At 33.9% G+C, this 21711-nt stretch overlaps 3 protein-coding genes across 3 annotated transcripts; all 3 read left to right on the top strand.

Moving 5' to 3' along the window:
- Window positions 1-11012: 11012 nt before the first annotated feature.
- LOC112091967 lies at window positions 11013-13569 on the top strand. Its single transcript, XM_024166881.1, has 3 exons — window positions 11013-11096; window positions 11357-11416; window positions 12716-13569. Exons 2-3 carry the CDS (start codon window positions 11411-11413, stop codon window positions 13550-13552), a joined length of 843 nt encoding a protein of 280 aa, XP_024022649.1. The 5' UTR covers window positions 11013-11096; window positions 11357-11410; the 3' UTR covers window positions 13553-13569.
- Window positions 13570-13978: 409 nt separating this feature from the next.
- On the top strand, window positions 13979-16204 carry LOC21406306. The gene is made up of 2 exons (XM_024166894.1): window positions 13979-14035; window positions 14441-16204. The coding sequence occupies exons 1-2, from the start codon at window positions 13979-13981 to the stop codon at window positions 16202-16204; spliced, it is 1821 nt and encodes a 606-aa protein (XP_024022662.1).
- A 2486-nt stretch (window positions 16205-18690) lies between these two features.
- Window positions 18691-19323, top strand: LOC112091969. Its single transcript, XM_024166893.1, has 2 exons — window positions 18691-18802; window positions 18884-19323. Exons 1-2 carry the CDS (start codon window positions 18691-18693, stop codon window positions 19321-19323), a joined length of 552 nt encoding a protein of 183 aa, XP_024022661.1.
- Window positions 19324-21711: the final 2388 nt, after the last annotated feature.

Here is a 21711-nt window from a genome sequence, read left to right as displayed (position 1 = left end):
TTGATGGTGATATCTCAAAACCCATTGAGGAATGGGTGTTGCACAACTCTTTTGGTGGTGGTGGTAAAGATTCTTGTTCTTGGAAAAAAAACATATGACGATTGGACCCTTAGAAGGCATTCCCATTGTTTTGGCATTTTGGAAGAGTGGCGGCGAGATACTTTATGGCAACTACTTATAAGGAATTGGTCTTCAACATTTACAGGCATGAGTTCGTTAATTTCGAGATTATGCAATTAATTGATTTAGGAAACGACTAGGAATTTGTTGCTATGTATGTGGAGAGTCTGGTCTCAATTGCAAAATAATTTAGAAAAAAGTAGGTAATGAGTTTTGTTAAGGTATTGCTAGAAACTTCTTTTTTTTTTTTTTTCCTTTTTGTGTTTTTTGAATAATTGATTGTGTTTTTTTTTTATTTTTTTTTTATTTTTTTTTTTTTGCAATAATTGCATGAATCTAAACAATTCACTAGCTAAGACTTGTTCCTAATATCCCCTGATATTTGTAATACATTTCAAAAGGCATCTTACGTGTAATGTAATTAATTTCTAAATATTTAAAGCCCTAACTAGCAAAATTCCACAATAAAACAAATAGCATTGCCATCTCTTTTCATATGCTTTACAAAGTGATGCCTAGACGAATGCCATCGACACATTTGATTGTAACTACCCTTATTTGTTTATTTTGTTTTGTATACGTCTATCTTTTCTTAACTCCAGAAAATTAACAAAGTCTATTATCAACGAAAAACGACACAAAAAAAAAGTTAATGCTTAATGATGGATGTAGTGAGAAAGCATGCTACACTAATGATATAATTGATTAATAGTATATTCGTGCTATTTAAGTCATCTCAGCATCACGGGTGGTAGCGGCATAACGGTAAAAAATGATCTATTACATATCTAACCTAGCATTTTAAGATCTATTTTATCGGCCTATTAAATGTGACTTAGTCTAATTCGACTTTGGGCTCCTTAATACCAGTTGACGAAAGCATAATTGAGGATTTTTTTTTTTTTTTTAGTTATAAAAATGTCATCCTAGTTAGTCGTTGACTTATGGTGATCAGCATTCTTGTCATGTTGACATTTATCACCATACCGATAGTGGTCTTAATGGGCTAGCAAAGCCATTTAACGGCCTTATATGCTCTGGGCTGTTAGGATTAATTCTAGAGAAAAGAGGGAAATAAGTCAAGACTTGTGATGAATTAAAATTAATAAGTTAATAGTTTATATAAGTTAATAAATAAGTTAAATTATTGTTTTTGTCTATAATTTATCTAGTTATGAACCATAACTTGACAAATTATTGTCCATAATTTACGATTTTTGTTCATAATTTGTCTGGCTATGAACCATAACTTGACAAGTTTGTCCATAACTTATCTGATTATTAACCATAACTTAATAAGTTATAGCCTATTAATTTTTATGACTAAAAATTAATCTATATATTTTTTAAACTTTTTATATTGGTCTATTTTTTACTATTTTCAGTTAATTCTATCCCCAATGCCACAATTCCCATGAGTCCATATTCCGTATTCTATTTGGTTGATAAAGGAAAAATGGACAGCTGAATAAAGTTTTTTTTTTTGTGAAAAAAAAAAAAAGGGAAGTGGAAAAAATTTTTTTTTTTTTTTTTTTTTTTTTTTTTTTTTACATTGCCCTCGAACTTCTTTTTTATAGCAATGTGCCTCTTGAATTTCTTTTGTAGTAATTAACCCCTTAAATTTAAAAATATATAGCACACACCCCAATTTATTATTATTATTTTAAAAAAACAGAATTTGACACGTAACTTGTATATTAGTCATTAATAAGGGCATAAGTGTTCATTTTCTTCTCAATTTTAATGCAGATGTGTTTTTAAAATATAATTAATTCAAAAGTTTCTATTTCGCTAAAACTTTAGTTAAAGACTCGAACACCAATAAATTTAAATTAAAATAGAGAAAAATAACCGCTCGTGCGATTAAGCACTCATATTTCAGCCACATGTCAAGTTTCGTCAAAAAGTTAATACCATTTATAAAAAACAAGGGTTTAATGGTTAAAGAAAAAAAAAAGTTCAAAGAGCACATGATCAAGAAATATAACCCTCTTCCACATCACAACCACTGTTGTCATCATGATGAATTGTTTTGCATTATTTTATCATGTTAAATCTTTCTTAATCCTTTCAAATCAACAATTGTTAACATTTTTATCAAGTAAATAAATATTTTAAAAACCGAAAAGATAAAAAAAAAAAATTGGGAAAAAATTAAGTTGTAAGAAAGTCAAGGTTCAACGTGATGGTGATTAATTATATATAATTTTCTGCTTCCTTTCACCAAACACCAAGAGATCTTGTATTTTTTTTCCCCCCAAGTTTCTTGCCTAAAAGGTATCTTGTATTTTTATTATTTTTTTTTCTGAAAAAAAATATATTCATACAGTTTACGGCATGCACAAAATTGGAAAACCTTCACCTATGCTTCTCGCCTTATCCTTCTAATTTAAAATTTTTCTAAGAAAATTGAGAAAAGCATAAAAGAAAATCAGGGATTACATGTAAACAAAAAAAAAAAAGGGATGAAAATATGAAACTCGCTAGGGATGCATTAGACTAATTAATTATTTAGGGACCGTTTAGTTCGTTGATTCGAATTTTTAATTTGAGTTGAGATGTAGCTTTATGTGAGAACTTTTTACTGTAATAAAAAAGTTATATGTGATTGTTTCTGAGAGTTTTTAATTATATCAAAACTCGAATCGGTAAAATGAACAGAACCTTAATACGTAACGGAAAAAGTGACCAAGAGAGCTATGTAAGAAGCACTACTGCCACTTTAATACCATTTTATATTTTTATCCTCAGCCAAAACACTTTTTATATTTTTACAGAGGGAATTAAAAAAGAATTGTCATATGATTATGGGGAAGCAAATAGAGAATACAACAGAAGGTTTGGAAAAGCAACAAAAAAAAAAAAAGCGAAGAAACTTCTGCTCGGGGTCGTATAAAAAGAAATACGTCACTTACTATAAGATTAAAAAAAAAAGTACTTTATTCTTAAGATTCTGCTTTTAAATGTCAAATTTGTATTATATTTTATTAGTTTTGCATACTTTTTTATAAATTTAATATGATCTTGTCGAAAGACTAACATTCAGAATTTCACTAATCCTACAGTGGAAAGCTAAAAAGAATTATAGAAAGAAAAAAAAAAAGAAGAAAAAGCAAGCTGTACTGCCATTGATTTTAAAGCTATCATTTTCAATGTTTAAGCAAGGAATCTATGATCTATCCCCAAAAATCGAGTTCAAGTGTTTAAGGAGGTGTTTAGTATGAGGATTTGTGTCATAGTTTGAATTATGATTCGTGACTCGTTACAGTATTTTTTTCATAAAAAACACACATAAATAAAAAATAATTTTGAATTATAGTTCTGAAGCTATGAACCAAACATCCACCAATTTTTACATAAAATTGGTAGAACAGTAGACTAACAAAAAAAAAAAAAAAGAGGAATAATAATTATGAAACTCAAAATTAAAATAGAAAAAATAAAAGTAAAAACATTAGATACAATAGGTGAAACAAAACTCGGAGATTGATTTATCCAATGGAATGAACTTTGCTTGCATGGAAACAGGCATATATCAGCTAATTAATGCGTCATCAAACCATTTATGACTATATGATTGTCAACTAACAAACAAATTCTCACATTGACCAAATAGCCATTTGCAAACCTCTTCCCGAATTATTTAGTAGAAGGGCAAAGAGTGAATTTCAAAGTATGAACTTGTTTTAAATAACATTTATGACTCTATGATTGTTGCAAAGCATGCGCAAAATAAACTACTTCCAGTCATCTACTCATCTTTTTTTTTTTTTTTTGTCGAGCAAACAAGACATAACCTTCAGTCCCGCGGCCGTACCAAGTTGATAAATATAACATTTTGTTGATACCTAAAATTTTATAAGTATCGGCTTAACCCAGATATAATAAATACGAATATAGGTATGGTACGTGGACTCAAACCACGTTTTAGAGATTTCTATGTAGGTCGTAGTTTGGCAGGGCAAAGAATGTGACCGGACCCATTTTATCCGGCCTAATTAAACCCTTGGCCCACTTGGGGTAGTCTTGGGTCTATGAGGGAATTAGGATAATGTGGGTTATGGAGGAAATTAGACAGAGTAAAACAAATTACTTAAGCTTATAGTCACTACCTTTACAGTTCTAAACTTTTTATAAATAGTCTAGAAAAGCCTATTGGTTCATTACCTTGCACTAAGAGATAAAATATCATTTTTCTCCATGTCTTTCCTTTTTTTTGTGCACTTCCCTTGCCTTCCCAGGAGTCAAACGCAGTCTCTTCCCCAAAAAATTATAAGGAGCCAGAATATACACAAATAAGAAAAGACAACCTTTTGACCGTGTGGCTGCCACCCTCTGACCTCACCCAAAATGGTCACGGAGCCCCATTTGGTTGTCCAATGACCTACTTGTTCATCTTTTTGGTAAACCTCCCTCTGTGATCGACGAAAGCTATCGTTGAAGCACACTGGAAATGTCTTACCGATGAAGACCTTCGGGGGGATTTCAGCCAAAGTTCAAAAGGGTTGGAGGGAAAACTTCCCTCCCCTTACCACGTTTCTTGTCCATAAATATTGTTGTCTAAACCTCTCAAAGGACGAGACGGGAAAGGGAGGAAAGAGAGGTCAAAAATCTCCTGTTCTGGCTAATTTCTCTGAATTTTTTTTGTTTCTATCAGAGCGACCGACGGAGGATTCTATTCTCCATAACTTCCAGCGGAGTCCCTCTAGAACGAGTTTCTAGGCGTTCTCCCCATTGGAAGAGGTAACAAAAGCTCCCCGAAGCATCGAAATCCCTTAACCACAGCCTAACACCCCCCAAGACCGAGTTTTGATTCCTCCATACACTACGTCCGTCGAAGTCATTGTATTCACAAACGGAGAGATTCGACTCCGTTACCCACTTAGGGACCTCCTCCATAAACTGGTCACATTCCTCTCCCACACTATATGCTCACTGGGAGATCCCCATCAGAAATTCTTCACCATCTTGGAGCTGAAGTCGCCCTCGGATACCGTCATCCTCGGGGTCATCCGGGTTTAGCCTACCTCAGCCGGGGCCAACATCATCCTCTCGGCCACTATCGACGCCAGGAAGTGCCCTCAGTAGCTTTTCGACCACGTCAGTCGGTAAGAGCACAATCATCACGAACCAAAAGGGATCACGAGTCATCTACCTTCCACGTCGACAGGCCTTCATCAAAAGAACCTCAACACATTTTTTATATACTTCAAAAATTAAATGTAACATTTTTATACGGTACATTTTGTAATAATTTTTATACATTTTTTATTCATTAGTAATATCATTTATATGTTCGTGTAACACTTATTTTATTTAAATTTTAAATGTAACACTCATCGAAATACAATCTTACGTCATGTTACATCACACATGTTACATCACACTTGCTCTAGTATTATCATGTAACATCAAAAAGTTACAAATTCATACAGAAAATGTTACACGTGTCGTACCGTTCCAGATTTAAGAGAATGCTTACATATTTACACATATAGATGGCAACGCATATCATCATTGTTGCTATTCTTGCAGAATAGTTAAAAAAAAAAAAAAAATTTGAGGATTTTCAATTATATTTATTTTGGTTTTTTCCGCTTGTTTTTTTTTTTTCTTGTGTTTTGGAATATGATTTTTTTGTAGGCTGGCCACCACACCCATAAAGGCAACCACATACATTTCAGGGCCTATAACAATTAGAGTGAATTTGTTTCCGGTCCAAAAAGAATTTTCCAGGAAAAATAATTTATGTAATAGGGTATTTAAAATTTCTGGCGACAGTGTATTAGGATAAACTGTCAAATAATTAAAATTTTTAAAACATTATTACTGATGAAATTTGATAGTTTAAGAACTATATTCCTAGTATTTATATTTTATATAATTCTCAAAAAAGAAAAAAGAAAAGAAAATTACGTATTTAAGCTAAAGTCAATATGGGTAACTGCCGGAATGCATGTATTATTTATTATTATCTCTTAAAATAGAAAAACTGAAAAAAATAAAAAATAAAAAAAATAAAAAAGCGACAAGAGAATACGAAACCAATATTAGCCAATCAGAGTGGGGCGGCAGCGCGTCGCCACTTCCACGTGTACAACTGCCGCGTGGGCTGACGTGGCTCAACTCTGCTGCCAAGGCCACGCTTCAACGCCATTCTTTTTTCTTTTTTGAGAAAAAAAAAATCAAAACAACTTCAACGCCATTTCCTTTGCTTTCTTTTTTCCGGCGCTGGTAGGAGTTGAAAAAAAGGTCACCCCAAATAAATAAACAGGTAACTTGCATAAATAATCTCCGACTTTTTTAAAAAGTAACAGTTTAATTTCTAATTTTGTTTTTTAACAAAATGACCTTAGACCTCTTTAAAAATGTGCAATCTCGTCCTTTATGTTAAATTATGTTAAATTTTTAACAGAATTAATCATGTGCAAGCAGCTGAGGATGGAGTGTTTGGTTATCGGCAGTGGTGGAGAAATAATGGCCGCGGGGAAGGAAGAAGCATTGTGTTTGGGGATTAATGGAGATGATTGTGATGTTGAGAAGAGAAGCTCGGTGGTGATGAGTAGGACTGTAGATCAAGCGATGAACATCACTGGAATTTGAGGATTGATGAATCTGGGTTTTGTAAGTTGAAGAACCCAAATCCCACCCATGCTGAACCCAGCCGCCAATCGCGCCTCCCCGCTCGCCGCTCGACTTCGCCGCTCTTGTGAGCTGAAAAACCAGAGTTGAAACGGATAATTTTTCTGGGGGCATTTAAGTCATTTTACTGAAAAATGGGGTCATGTGATGAGTCACCTGACATGTTTTGTTAAAAATTTAACAGAATTTTACGAAAAGAACTAAACTGTCACCTTTTAAAGAGGTTATGGGTCGTTTTGCCAAAAAAAAAAAGTTAGGAACCAAACTGTAACCTACTAAAGTTGTTAGGGACCATTTGGCAAATTACCCTAAATAAAAAAGAAAATGAATAAAATTATTTTGGTACATGTCTTATAGCGAAACGTACTTTTAGTACCATGTTTTTTTTTGCTAATATTGAAGCAGTACCTTGATATTTATAAAAACATTTTTTTGGCACCTTAAAGTTGATTTTTAAGATGTAAAATGACCTTAGTATCCTTTTATTTAATTAATAAAAAAACGAATAGATCTAGGAAAAAATGATGAACTTTTTTATTTTGTTATTTTCTTTTAAATATTTTAATGTTTTAAAATATTTTTAGATTTTTTATAAAAAAATATTAATTTCCATTTAATTGATAAAAAATGTAATTTGGACATTACATATCTTAAAAATTAGCTTTAAGGTATCCATAAAATGTTTTTAAAAAAGTAAAGACACTATTTTAATATTATAAAAAGCACAGGATACCAAGAGTCTTGTCGAATAGTTAGTTTCTGAAAAATACAGGGTAGATTTGTGTCATAAATATGAGAGAAAAATACTGTAGCAAAACAGTTAAATTTAAATTTTTGTGAGAGAAAATAATATAGTAATATAACTTGAGTTATGACTCGAGTTGTGAAAAGAACAAGACCAAAGTGTTAATTTTTGTTTTAACCCAAATCTTTTTTATGTGTAGTTTTAACAAACAATACTCTTTTCTCGACACACAGCTTATATATCACCTCAAAGGAAAAAAAAATGTTGTTTGTTATAAATAGTATGTTCGTTTTGAAAATGATTTTCTATGCGGAAGCGTGTATCTAGCGGATTGTGTATAATAAAAATTTTAATAAACCTTTGAGATACTCTATAAAATACATTAATTTATGCACGAATAAATTAATCAAATTAATTTATTTGATTAATTTGTGAATAAATTTACCTAGGGAACTATTAGGTCAATAACTTAAGTTCTTTGACCACGAACGTTCCTCACTCCAATCTCGTTTACATTACTCGAATCTTTCTCATCAATTCTTTGAATCTATGAAGACGTGTGTGGGCACACCTGAAACAAAATGAGATTAGCACTCAAACACTTAAGTTTTCCACGAACCCCAACACATGCATGACGTGAATTTTTGGAGAAAATTTTCCTTTTCCTCACTCTATAAAACCAACCATTATATGCTAGGGAGAGCAAAAATTATACTCTCTAATTTTCTGCAATAACCTATTTATAAAGTAACTATCAGACTCCTAGAAGAAGTCTAAACTTTATCTCCAAGATAAAACTTAATAATTATCTCCCACTCCTATTTTATTTTAGAAACAAAATCTCCTCTCTCTCTTATCCTATTAGGCCGGCCACCAATGGGATATTCCCCCCTGTGGTTGGCGCAAATTACAGATAGGGAAGGAGAAAAAATTCTCCTTTATCCTACAGTATAATTTTGACTCAAATTCAAATTCCAATTAAAGTCAAACTTAATTTAATTTGAATTCCAATTGGACAACTTATCAAATAAGTCAATCGGATAACTTAGAGAGCAAGCAACTGAATTCAAGAGGGATTCTTATAGTGCTGGGTGTGTATATCATGCGGACTTCTCCACATATGTGTTTTTAAATTCAAGTTTAAATAATCACATTATTTAATTTATAATAGATTTTCAGTTAATTATTCTTGAGCATTCTATTTAGAATTTCATAATTGTAAAATTTTCATTTTGCCCTTATTGTCTTGTAAGATTACATGGACGACGCAGAGACTCATGGACCTATAATTTCGAGCTCTAATAAAATTAATAATTAATTAAAACTCTTTAATTAATTAATTAATTCTATGCTTAACAGAAATTATCAGAAATTCATATTGTGTCTGTGTCCCGGTTCCACACAATCTCATTATGCGTAATACACTCATTCAATATCTCATCTTATTAACAGTGCATATAACACCACTAGTAATATCGTTTTGATTATTATCCTTAAATACTATCCTCTTATATATAATACTTATATACAATATTTAAGATCACGTAAATAATCATGAAATTTTCAATGATATTTATAAAATATTCAATAACATATGCACATAAAATAATGAATAAATTTATTTATTAAATAATTAATAAATATCCTATTACATCTCATGCTTCTAGGACATTATTCCCAACATAGTAGCTGTCTAGCTCAGTCAAAATTACTATGCAAGTCAGTCAAAGTTACTGTTCATATCCGAATCTTACTGTGCAAATAGTAACCGTTAATAATGCCAAAAATTTTCCTATAAATAGAGTTATAAGGCTCTTCATTTTGTATACTTTTACAAGATTAATGAAACGCTCTCTCTAAAGTTTTTCTTCTTAGTTTTGCATTTTCTTAATTTTCATAACACGTTATCAAGATGAATGTTATATTCCTACTGCGATTGTTTACATTCATTAATTCAAGGAAATGAAGTTCTGATCCAATTACAAGTATCTACCTTAAAGTTAAAAAAAATAGGTCATAACCCTTGTCCTACTACAAGTTTCTACCCTTATTAATTCAAGTGAAATGTAGGTAAATATACTCTATTATTTTATATTCATACAAAGGAGAGTTATGTCACCAACGTATTATAATTTTTATAATCTTGTCATTATACACTCTTTGAAAGGTTTACTGAGCAGTTTGACGTGTTTGTATTCTCATAAATGGACGGTCATGCTTTCTACAGGTAATAATTTCTCATTGCACTTTAGGTGTCAATTTACCATGAATATAGTACCGCCGTAGGGTAAGTCAAAATATTCACAAATTAAACCGAGATATTCTCAATTAATAAATATAATCAAAATATCTCATATTTTCATATTTATCAACTACCGTTATTTTAGTCAAAATGTAATCAACAAATTTGATTATATTTTCATGAGCGTAACCCATCGTTTCAAATTCTACATATTTAATTTCAGAGTGCTGCATAAGATAGATCAAATTGAAAATACATCAAATCTAACTACATACAATTCACCAAATTGCTCCACAATTTGTCATAAATAACATACCGATAAAAGCTCTCAATTCGGATTCGCAAGCGAGCCAAAAGGAATTAAAAAGACTCGAAAGGAAATTAGAACAATGGAAATCCAAATCTTGCACAACAAAATCATCTCCTTGGCCAAAAAACGAAATGAATTCTGTGGTATATTTATTTTTAGGTTGTTAATATGATTAATGAATCGAAACCAAAAATAAGTAATCCTTACCCAACTCTATGTCAAAGAGGCTGCGCCTTATTTAAGCCACGGTCGTAGCCAAATCTTCACGTGGTTAGCAAGTTTTGAGGTTTTTGTTGATAAAAAAAAGTGTTTGTAAAAAAATAAAATAAAAATTATGTAAATATATTTTGTTTTTTCCCAACTTAAAGTAAATAAAACCCAGAACCAAATCCGGAGGCTAATTTGGTCATTTAAATAATCAAAATCGAAGCCGAAACAATGTTTGTTATCCGTACTCGTGTGGAGCCCAGGCCCACAACAAAATTAAATCCCCTCCGGCAATCTCCGAACAACTTTACGCTACAGCACGCCCACCAAAACCGGTGTACGACTTGTCGTATCAACCAGTGTCATCCAAGAAAACGACAAGTATCTTCACTTCACAACACGTGGCAATGATTCATTCGGCAAAGAAAAGTAAATACAGTACAAGCCTGCATAAGATCTCCCCTAAGCGGGAATCTTTAATCCACGCGTCAGCCACGACAACGCGCGTGGTTCCACGCGCCACAATTGGCGTGGAATTATCACTTGTTGTCTATAAAACGGACCAGAGGAGAGCCCCATTTTTTATTTATTTAGTAATTATTAATAATTCTTTGTCTTTCCAAACCCAACCCCACAACACAACACAAGCACAACCTCTCTCTCTCTCTCTCTCTCTCTCTCTCTCTTATAAGCACAAGAAAGAACGACTTTGCTTTTCTCATTTTTTTTTCTCATTTGTAGTTTCTCTCTCTAGTTTCTCGCTCTAAAAGTAGTCCTTTCCTCGAATTCAACCTTCGTAGCCATGAAAGCTCAGCTTCCGTAAAACCCAGGTACGGCTTCCTCTTTTCTACTCTCTCATGTCTCTATTTTCCTCGTCCTCGCGTCTCTTTATGCCTTCCTCTCTCTCTCTCTCTATCTATCTCCTCCTTAAGAAAACAGTTTGTTTGTGTGTGTGTTTTTCGTGTTTACAAGTGTATATCTTTATATATAAATATATATTTGTATATATATCTGTGTGTGTGTGTTTGTTCACGTTTTGTTTATTCTTAATCTGTATAAGCGTCTCAATCGGTGATACCCATTTCCTCAGGGCTTGAGTTTGAGCTTTCACGTGGGTTCGTCGCTTGTGTTTTTTGGCTTCTCCATGGAGGTAACAGTTTATTTATTTTTTATTTTTAAAAAATATAAAATCTTTCGCTTTTCTTTTCGGTTTATTATTCTTCTGTTGTTTTTGTTTATTGTACGATTGAGTATACTTGTTTCTCTGCGTGTTTTAACGGTTCCGTTTAGAGTAAATATCTGGAATTTTGGTGGATCATATTGGAATTCTCAGTTAAAACAGTGGTTTTTGATTGTTTGGCTTCTTCTCGTGTGTGTGTGTGTGTGTGTGTGTTTTTTTCTTTTCCTTTATTTATTTTCGTTTTTTTCCTTTTCTGGGTTTTATTTATTGTTTTGGAAAAATAAAAACTTGAATGTTTGGTTAAGATTATTATATGTTTCGGTTGGTTCTCTGAGACAAATGTACTTAACTGGGCTTTGATATTTTTCGTGAGAAAGTTTTCGACTTTCGAAGTTTTAGTTTGGGTTTCGAAAATGAATCTGAGATTTATTAAGCTTTGTTTTCTTGCTTTGATATTTTCATGTTTTTTTTTGTGCTAATATATTTAGTGGTTTTTATGTCTATTATGTTAATGAAGTTTTAACTCGTTAAATTTGGCGAGGAACAGAATTTGGTTTCAATCGAAGAACTGATATTTGGTTTTTAAGATATTGCTTTTTTGCCCCCCTAATTTTGGTATAATAAGATTTTATTTAATTTGCATAAATTCGACAAGAAAAAAAAAAGGGAAAAAAATTTGATCTTGACATTTATAAGTTGCTTTTGCATAAATTCTTCTCTGTTTTATGCTTTAATTAGTGGCTGACTTGTATCTCTTAATTGCTTTTGTCATTTCCTTGAGAATTATCCACAGTCTAGTGGGTTTTTGCTAGGAAATGAACCAACAATTTTATTTGGTATGAGTAAGGCGGGCCCACATTTGAATAGCACAACAAAGGGAGAGGCCGAACCATCATATTACCTTTCTTGTTCCATCTGACCCCAGATCTCAGAATCCAATCTTAGAAGCTTTAGATTGTTTAAACTGAAAAGATTTGAGTGTTAAGTAACAAAAAAACGTTGGAAGTTATGAACTGATTTAAGGACTGGGTTAAAAGGGGACTACTGCATTTTCCTTTCCTTAAACATACATATTGTTTATGTTATGTTTTGCTTAATATTTCGTATTATTCCCGTAGATTTTCCTACTTTTGCTTGCTTTCATTCTGATATTGAGATGTTAATCAACATAAAGCTTGAAACTTTAAGATTGGCTTATAGCATTGACCGATAGAAGGGACCAAATTACAATAATTATGGCTTTTTTTTTTTAATCTTTTTCTTTGGCAGATGGATTCAATTGAAGTGAATGAGCAAATTATGGATTTGAGCGAGGGTGCATCTGTGGAGAACTCGATTTCTCTAGAAGGTTCTGTTTGTGACGTCTTTGGGGAACCAGAAATACTTCCTAGGGTTGGAGATGAGTACCAGGTTGAGATTCCCTGTCTAATTACAGTCTCTGAGTATCTAAGGATTTCACAGGACCCGGCTGTTTTAGAAATCAATGCTGATGATTGCCCTAATAGTCTCATTGGAATGTCTATATCGTTGATATGGATTAGTGAGGAGAAAAGTGAGACCCAAAGCCATGCACCAGAGAATGCTTTTGATAGTGTTGATGAAAGCAACAACAAAAATGAATCCCTAAAATCCGAATGCATCAAAGAAGCCGGTATAGTTTTAGTGGGGAACGCTTTAAGGACTAAAGTTGAGCTTGAGCCCCTAGATGTTGCATCAATCAATGGGACAAACATTGGTGAATCAGAAAACTTGGTTTTGCAGAGAGATGAAAGGACCGAATTGCAACCAAGTCACGGAGGAAAAGGGCACCGCCTCGTCCCCGGTTGCTTGGATGATAGCTGGAGTGACCAGGAGGAGGCTGCTTTTCTTCTTGGTTTATACATCTTTGGGAAGAATCTTGTTCTGGTGAAGAAATTTGTGGGGAGCAAGAAGCTGGGGGACATATTGTCCTACTATTATGGGAGATTTTATCGGTCTGACAGATACCGTAGATGGTCAGAATGCCGGAAAATAAGGAGTAGAAAGTGTATATATGGACAAAGAATCTTCACAGGATTGAGGCACCAGGAACTGTTGTCTCGTTTGCTTCCCCGTGTGTCTGAGTAATGCCGGAACACTTTTCTGGAGGTAACTGCATCTTATTTAACCTTTTACTACTATCTTTTGAGCGTGGATTGGATGCAATAAATTCATTTTACTTAATATGTTTTATAGAGAAACTGTCAAACGTGTTCTTAACTGGTTTTACGGTGGCTTTTCTGCCTTAGAATTTTTCATATGAGGTAGTTCTTTAGCCTGAATTTAGATTTAGATCAGCGGTTAAATTTACCAGCTTTGACTTTAAATGCTTGTTATACTGATTGACAATCCACGTATCCCAAGCAAAACATGTATGGCATATTCAAACGTGTCTCTAGAAAGAAGGGTAACTGTTCTCAAGACTCAAATGCCTGGTTCTCAACTGCCACCTATCAATTGACAATAGAACTACACTACACAACAAAAGCATTGTCATTCCGTATAGTTGATTAGATGTCGTCCTTGCTCCGCATTTGTGCTATGAAACACACCAGCCAGTTTTCAGTCTCTGTAATTCTTTAGGAAAATTGATAGAGCATAGCTTGAAATAAGGTTTAAACCTTCAGACTTTTGCTTCTTTAGGTACGAAGTGGTGTTCTGGAATTTGAACCCAATTGAGATGCAAGGAATCGTTACTACTGTTTTTGTTGCCAAATTACAATTAAGAAGTGAAGGATTTTTTTCCTACACCTTTTTTTAGGAGGAAACATTGTTTTTGTGTCCATATCCTATACTATTGAGCTAAATGGATGATAATTTAATTGAAAGTTTTTTTTTTTTTTTTTTTAAATTTCTTTACAAGGACCCTCTTTTTGTATTATGGTCACTTTTATTTCATCTTTAATCACAAATAACAGATGCTTTTATTTTACGTATTATTATTGGTATCACTATTTACGTTGAGAAATTTGACAGGTCTCTAAGCAATATGGGGAGGGGAAAATATCGCTAGAGGAATATGTATTCACACTAAAGTCTACATTTGGGTTGAATGCTCTTGTGGAGGCAGTGGGAATAGGGAAAGGGAAGCAAGATCTCACAGGAATGGTCATGGATACTCCAAAATCCAATCAAGTTGTCCATGTTCGCCCAGAGATTCCGATTGGTAAAGCGTGCTCCACACTTACTCCTCTGGAGATAGTCAACTTTTTAACAGGTGACTTTCGGCTTAGCAAAGCCCGATCAAGCGATCTGTTTTGGGAAGCTGTTTGGCCCCGTTTGCTTGCAAGAGGGTGGCACTCTGAGCAGCCTAATAATCATAGCTTCACTGCTGGTTCCAAGCATTCTTTGGTCTTTCTCTTGCCTGGCATTAAGAAGTTTTCAAGAAGGAAACTAGTTAAGGGCGACCATTACTTTGATTCTGTGAGTGATGTCCTCAGTAAAGTTGCCTCTGAGCCGGGGCTTCTTGAGATTGAAGGTTACAAAATCAAGGAAGAAAATGGATGGAATGATGAAACAAAGCTGGACCAAGAAGATTTTCCCGACGAGCAGCGCCACTGTTATCTGAAGCCTCGCACTCCCAACCGTGCTACTGATGCCATGAAGTTTACTGTTGTGGATACAAGTCTGGCAAATGGGAGAACTGGTAAGGTGAGGGAACTTAGAAGCTTGCCGGTCGAAATAAGGAACACTTGCACCTCCCAAAGTGAGTCTGAAGACGATGATGAAGACAGTTCTGATGAGTCAGCAGATAAGTCTAGCTCTGTCAATGCCTTGTCTTCGGACAAGGATGAGACTAGTGATCTCAAAGCTGCTGTGCCTAAGTTGAGCAAATCATTATCTTTTGCTAATAAAGATGTTGAACATGGCACGGATTCAACTATTGTGCCAGCCAAAATCCCAAAGGACAAACACAATGATTTATGCAATGGCGCACAACTGAAAAAGGGTACAAAGTCCAAATTGAGCCAGAAAGAGGGTCCTGAAAACAAAATCCAGTTAGCTCCTGTCATGAAACGGCGCAGGAGATTACCCCCTCCTAGTCGCAAAGATACAAGCTGCAACACAACCAACAGCAGGGTAGATTCCAGATTGCAACAAGAGGCTAGTAGCTGTGTAGAAAATTCTGATTTGAGTGAGAACATGCTCTCTCAGGTGGATCCATCTCAAGAGAAGTTGTCGTCAACGAGCTCATCCAGAGGGTGTAGCCCGATCACTAGTGCTGAAGGGATTCCGAGTAGTAACCATATGGGTGCCGAACAGCCTCTTGAGAAACCTCAATCCCGTACATTTATCGACTTGAACATGCCTATCTCTCAAGATGCTGAAACCGATGAGCCTTTCACAAAAGAAACAACAGCAAGACAGGATCAACAAAGGAGCAAAGAATCTGACAATCCCCAGCTGTCAGTGAAATCCTCAGAATGCGCAGCTAACTCTGAGCAGGAAGCTAACGTGGGCCCCCGGCGGCAGAGCACGAGAAATAGACCGCTGACCACCAAGGTGCTTGAAGCTTTTGCTTGCGGATTTATGGACACAAAACAAAAACGGAAGGCAAAGGACGCATTTCCCAGGGATAACTTAAAGTTGAGACCCTCAAGGCGTCCTCGTCCTAGGTTGAGCCCTCAGGAGAGTTTCAATTCTGCCAATGTGGATTTCACTATGGAGCAACGTGAAACTATCCAAAAAACCAATGGTGACGTGTTCAACAAGCTTGGCGTCAGTTCTCAAACAAACTAGAGCTTTCTGAGTTGTTTATTCTCACAGTGCTCGAGAAGAAGAGAAGCCGTTTTCTTTTGGCTGCTACAATAACCCATCACCTCTAACTCGCGCATGGTTTGGCGTCGGAAATCATCACACATGGGAACTGCGGCATTACAGTCGGTTCTTTGGAAGAAGCTTATATTTCCTCCATAGAAAGCACCTCTGGCTATGACGTATGGAGACCTCAAAAGGGAAGTTGGTAGTTGAAGTTACTGTCCCTCCAAATCTCTGATCAACAACTTTTTTTTTTTTTGTTTCGTCTTGTTTTTTGTTTTTGTTTTGTTTTTTGTTTTTTGACACATTCTCACCTTGTAGAGATCACTTTGCACAAGGGCAGGTGCTAATTATTATTGTTAGTTATACAAAAATCTCAAAATGTCAACAACCAGAATTTCAGGTGCCTTGCTTCATTGCCCGCATTGTGAACAAGTTTCTATGCCTATGCTGCTGTTGATATCATTGTAGCTACATTCACATTGGTGACTGTAGTTTTATATTCTTTTATCTTTCTTTTTTTTTTTTTTTTTTTTTTGGAAAAAATTGTATTAATGCTCTTTTAGGTGATAAGGCAACGAAATAAAAGTGTAAAACCATAAATTGCCTTCTTTTTGGCTTTTCTGCTGTTGGTGATGGTGTTGCTAAAGGGGACGTTGTTGAGAAACCATGCCGTGAGGCGGCAAACAAAAACGAAAAGAACCCCGAGACTCTGAAATACGTGTTAGTTCATTCTGAACGTTAGATTGTATATAAATTGGAGGCTTTAGAGACATTCACTAATAGTATGTTATACATAAACCATGTATATATACACATACACGATTTACATTATGCACAAGGAAATATAATTTAGTGACACGCAACATGTTAATAAAATTGAAGAAAATTTTTGTTTTTGTTTTTTTGTCCTTATTAGATATCTTACTGCAGAATTTCCTATTTAAGACACTTCCAGGCCTCAAACTTGCATAAGAGAGCAAACGGAGAACGTCAAACATTTTCGATGGCAATAGCCAATCGGCAATATAGCCATGCAACATGCCAACATCCTTGTTACTTGTACAAAAGCCATTAGAGGGTATAGAGGTTAATTCAAAGTCAAGAAAGCCATTAGACTTGAAGACTTTTTTTTTTTTGGTAATATCCGTGGGCTCAACGTGTAGTTTTCAACAAAACACAAGAAAACAAGAGAGAAAACGACTAAAGGAAAAGCAAGAGATACGTGGAAATAACTTAGCATGGTCACTAAAGAATAAATTCAAACAAAAGAAATTGCACATTAATGTGAGTGAAAACGTAAGACTTGAAGGTGACATTGGTATAAATTCTGCTCAAGGAATAGTCTTATTCATAATAATAGTATCTTTCCACCTCAGTCAAAATTACTATGTAAATCAGTTAAAATTATTGTTCATGTTAGAATTTTACTGTACAAATAGTAACCGTAAACAGTAAGTACTATGCAAATAATAACCGCGTATAGTGCCGAAAATTTTCCTATAAATAGAACTTTAAGGCTCTTTATTTTATATACCTTTACAAAATTAATAAAACTCTCTAGTTTCTCTCTCTAAAGGTTTTCTTCTTAGTTTTACATTTGTTTAGTTTTCATAACATGAATGTTCTATTTTTACTGTGATTGTCTACATTCATTAATTCAAAGAAATCAGGCTCTGATTCAATTACAAGTATTTACCTTAAAGTCAAAAGAAAGTAGGCCATAACCCTAGTCCTACTACAAGTTTCTTCCCTTATTAATTCAAGTGAAAGGTATGTAAATATACTCTATTATTTTATATTCATACAAATGAGGGATGTGCCACCAACGTATTATAATTTTTATAATTTTATGGTCATACCCCATTTGAAAGGTTTACCGAGTAGTTTGACGTGTTTATATTCTCATAAATGGACGGCTAAGCCACCTGTAGGTAATAATTTCTCATTGCACTTTCTGCATGCATATTACTATTCTTATCTGTTTATTTTTCTACATCATTTGATGTATACAATTGTAATTTTTCTTCCACTTATAACGGTAATATAACGGATTTTTACACCACTATTGATGGCTATATAACGGCTATAAACGACTAGTTTTACTCTATAAAATGTAGTTTTTCTTAACCCATACAGTTTCACTTCTCATCTTCTCTTCACTCTTCTTAATATTTTTATCTTTCACTTCTCATTTTCTCTTCAATATTCTTAATATAATTTTCACGATATGGCGAATATGATGATGATGTTTGTTATTTTAGTAGTCATTTTCTATATTTTTGCTCTTTTTTTATTGGACATCATTCTCCACACGATTTTTAATTTTTCTTTGCAATACTCATACTTGTAATATTTCCCTTTTTTTTTCTTGCTATTATGATTAACATATAATTTTAATTGTACTCTCTATTGTAATAATAATACTGTGATTCTTATTATATTGATGTTCTGTTATAGCTATCACCATGTCGAATCTTGCTAAACTTGAGTTCGTTGTACTCGACGACATGATGGGAAAGAATTATTTGTCTTGGATCATATATGTAGAAATGCGTATAGAGTCAATGGGTCTAATCGGTACCATTAAAGAAAAAAATAACAAGTCACCATAAGAAAAGACGAAAGCAATGATTTTCCTTCATAAACATCTTGATGTAGGCTTGAAATGCAAACATCTCACAGTTAAAGATACACTTGTGCTTTCGAAAAGTCTAAAGGAGAGATGTGACCACCAGAAAGCAGTCATACTTCCCGCCACTAGCGATGAGTGCGACAATTTACGTTTTAAGGATTTGAAGAAAGTCAACGACTACAACTCTGCCATGTTTAGAATTGTTTCACAACTGAAATTTTGTGGAGTAAATATCACAGATGGTGAAATGCTAGAGAAAACCTACTCCACTTTACATGCATCTCACATTACCTTGCAACAACAATATTGTTTGCGCGGTTATAAGAAATTTTCAGAGCTAATATCAGCTCATCTTGTGACAGAGAAAAATAATGAATTGTTGATTAAAAATCATCAGTCTCATCCCATAGGTAGAGCAACATTTCTAGGAGCAAGTGTTGCATTCTCAAAATCCGGGACGGGGTAAAATCGTGGTCGTGGACATGGTCGTGATTGAGGCCATGGCCGGGGACGTGGTAGAAGTGGTTATTACAACCCTTCACAAAATGGCGTGATCCAAAAAAAGCGTCATGACAAAAGAAAATATGCTGATGCAAGTTGTTCCTGGAATCCTGAAAATTCCTATTATAGATGCAGTACTAAAGGACATTGGTCTAAAATTTGTCGAATACCGGAACATCTTTGTAAACTTTACAAGGCATCCTTGAAGGAGAAAAAAAGCAAGTAAATGTGAATGAACACCACGATCCTATAAATGACTCAACCCATCTTGATGTCTCAGACTTCACAAATGACTTTACATATAAGACTATTGGTGATAACTAGATAGATATATTGTGCTCTTATGAACTTGCATTGCATTTTATTTTTGTATTGGTTATGTTCTATGCATGTTGTACTTCTTTACATAAAATCCTATGTTATGTATTTTTTTTTTAAATTCATGAAATTTTTATGATATTATTATTATTTTTGTGTGAAGCTTAATATGGATGAAGCTAAGTTCAAAGTTAATACCGAGGATATATGTATTCCAGATAGTAGTCCAACGCACACTATCCTAAAATCTAAAAAGTACTTCTCTAATTTAAAACCAGTAAAGACAATAATTAATACAATATCAGGTCCTGCAGATCTGGTTGAGGGGACTGGTAGAGTAAGTTTTGTATTGCCAAATGGATCAAAGTTTTCCATAAATGATGCTCTATTTTCACCAAAGTCCAAAAGAAATTTGTTGAGTTTCAAAGACATATATCTTCATGGATATGATACACAATATGAAATTGAAGGGAATGAGAAATATATGTGTTTAACTACTAATGTATCAGAAAAGAAGTACATATTAGAAAAACTTCCAAAACTCTCTTTGAGATTACATTACACATATATAAATGTGATAGAGTCACACATGGTACTTGATAAAATATTTTCTTACTTTGTGGCATGTGAAATTATTAACGGAATTGAGGATCCTGAACCAAGATCCATTTTTGAATGCCAAAATAGACACGTTTGGATTAAATGGAAAGGTGCTATACAGGTTGAGTTAAATTCGCTTAATAAGCGTAAAGTTTTTGGACCAATTGTCTTAACGCCTGAAGCCATGAGACCTGTGGAATACAAATAGATTTTGTGCGAAAACGCAATAAGAAAAATGAAATTATAATGTATAAAGCTTGACTTGTTGCACAAGGTTTTTCACAAAGGTCCGAGATTGATTATGAAGAAACTTATTCTCTTGTAATGGATGCAATTACATTCAGATATTTAATCAGCCAAACAGTTTCTAAAAATTTAGAGACGCGTCTTATGGATGTTGTTACGGCTTATTTATATGGATTGCTTGATAGTGATATTTATATAAAAATTCATGATGGATTTAAGATGCCTGAACCACTAAATTCAAAACCTAAAGATATATGTTCGATTAAGTTACAAAGATCATTATATGGGTTGAAGCAATCCGGACGCATGTGGTATAATCGCTTAAGCGAATATTTGTCAAAAGAAGGATATGTGAATAATCTCATATGCCCATGTGTTTTTATTAAGAGAACAACATCTGGTGTTGTTATAATCGCCATCTATGTCGATGATTTGAACATCATTGGAACTCGTAAAGAAATTTAGTAAGCTGTGATATGCTTAAAAGATGAATTTGAAATGAAAGACCTTAGAAAAATGAAATATTGTCTTGGTTTACAGATTGAGCACTATCAAAGTGGAATACTTGTGCATCAATCAAACTATACTAAAAAGGTCTTAAAACGATTTAATATGGATAAAGCAAACCCTTTAAGTACTCTAATGATTGTTAGATCACTTAATGTTGAAAAGGATTCATTTCACCGTTGCAAAGGTAATGAAGAAGTCCTTGGTCCTGAAGTACCATATTTAAGTGCAATTGGAGCTCTTATATATCTTGCTAATTGTACCTTACCAGATATAGCTTTTGCTACTAATCTGTTAGCAAGATTTATCTCATCTCCTCCACGAAGAAATTGGAACGGAATTAAGCATATATTCCGTTATCTTTAAGGAACATTTGATTTATCGTAGAGGATCAAAATAGGGGATGATTGGTTTTACAGATATAGGATATTTGTCAGATCTACATAAAGTCAGGTCTCAAACTGGATACATGTTCATATGTGGAGGTACTGTTGTTTTATGATGTTCACAAAAGCAAACACTTGTTGCCACTTCTTCAAATCATACCGAAGTTATTGCACACCATGAAGCAAGTCCAGAATGTGTATGGCTAAGGTCTATGACTCAACATATCTAAGAAACTTGCAGACTATCTATCAGTAAAGATCCAACAATATTATTTGAATACAATGTAGCATGTGTT

Source organism: Morus notabilis, unplaced genomic scaffold (genome assembly GCF_000414095.1).
Source record: "Morus notabilis unplaced genomic scaffold, ASM41409v2 Scaffold156, whole genome shotgun sequence".
In the NCBI taxonomy this organism is placed as follows: domain Eukaryota; kingdom Viridiplantae; phylum Streptophyta; class Magnoliopsida; order Rosales; family Moraceae; genus Morus; species Morus notabilis.
Note: the sequence above shows the minus strand (reverse complement) of the source record. Positions and strands in the feature narration are given on the sequence as shown.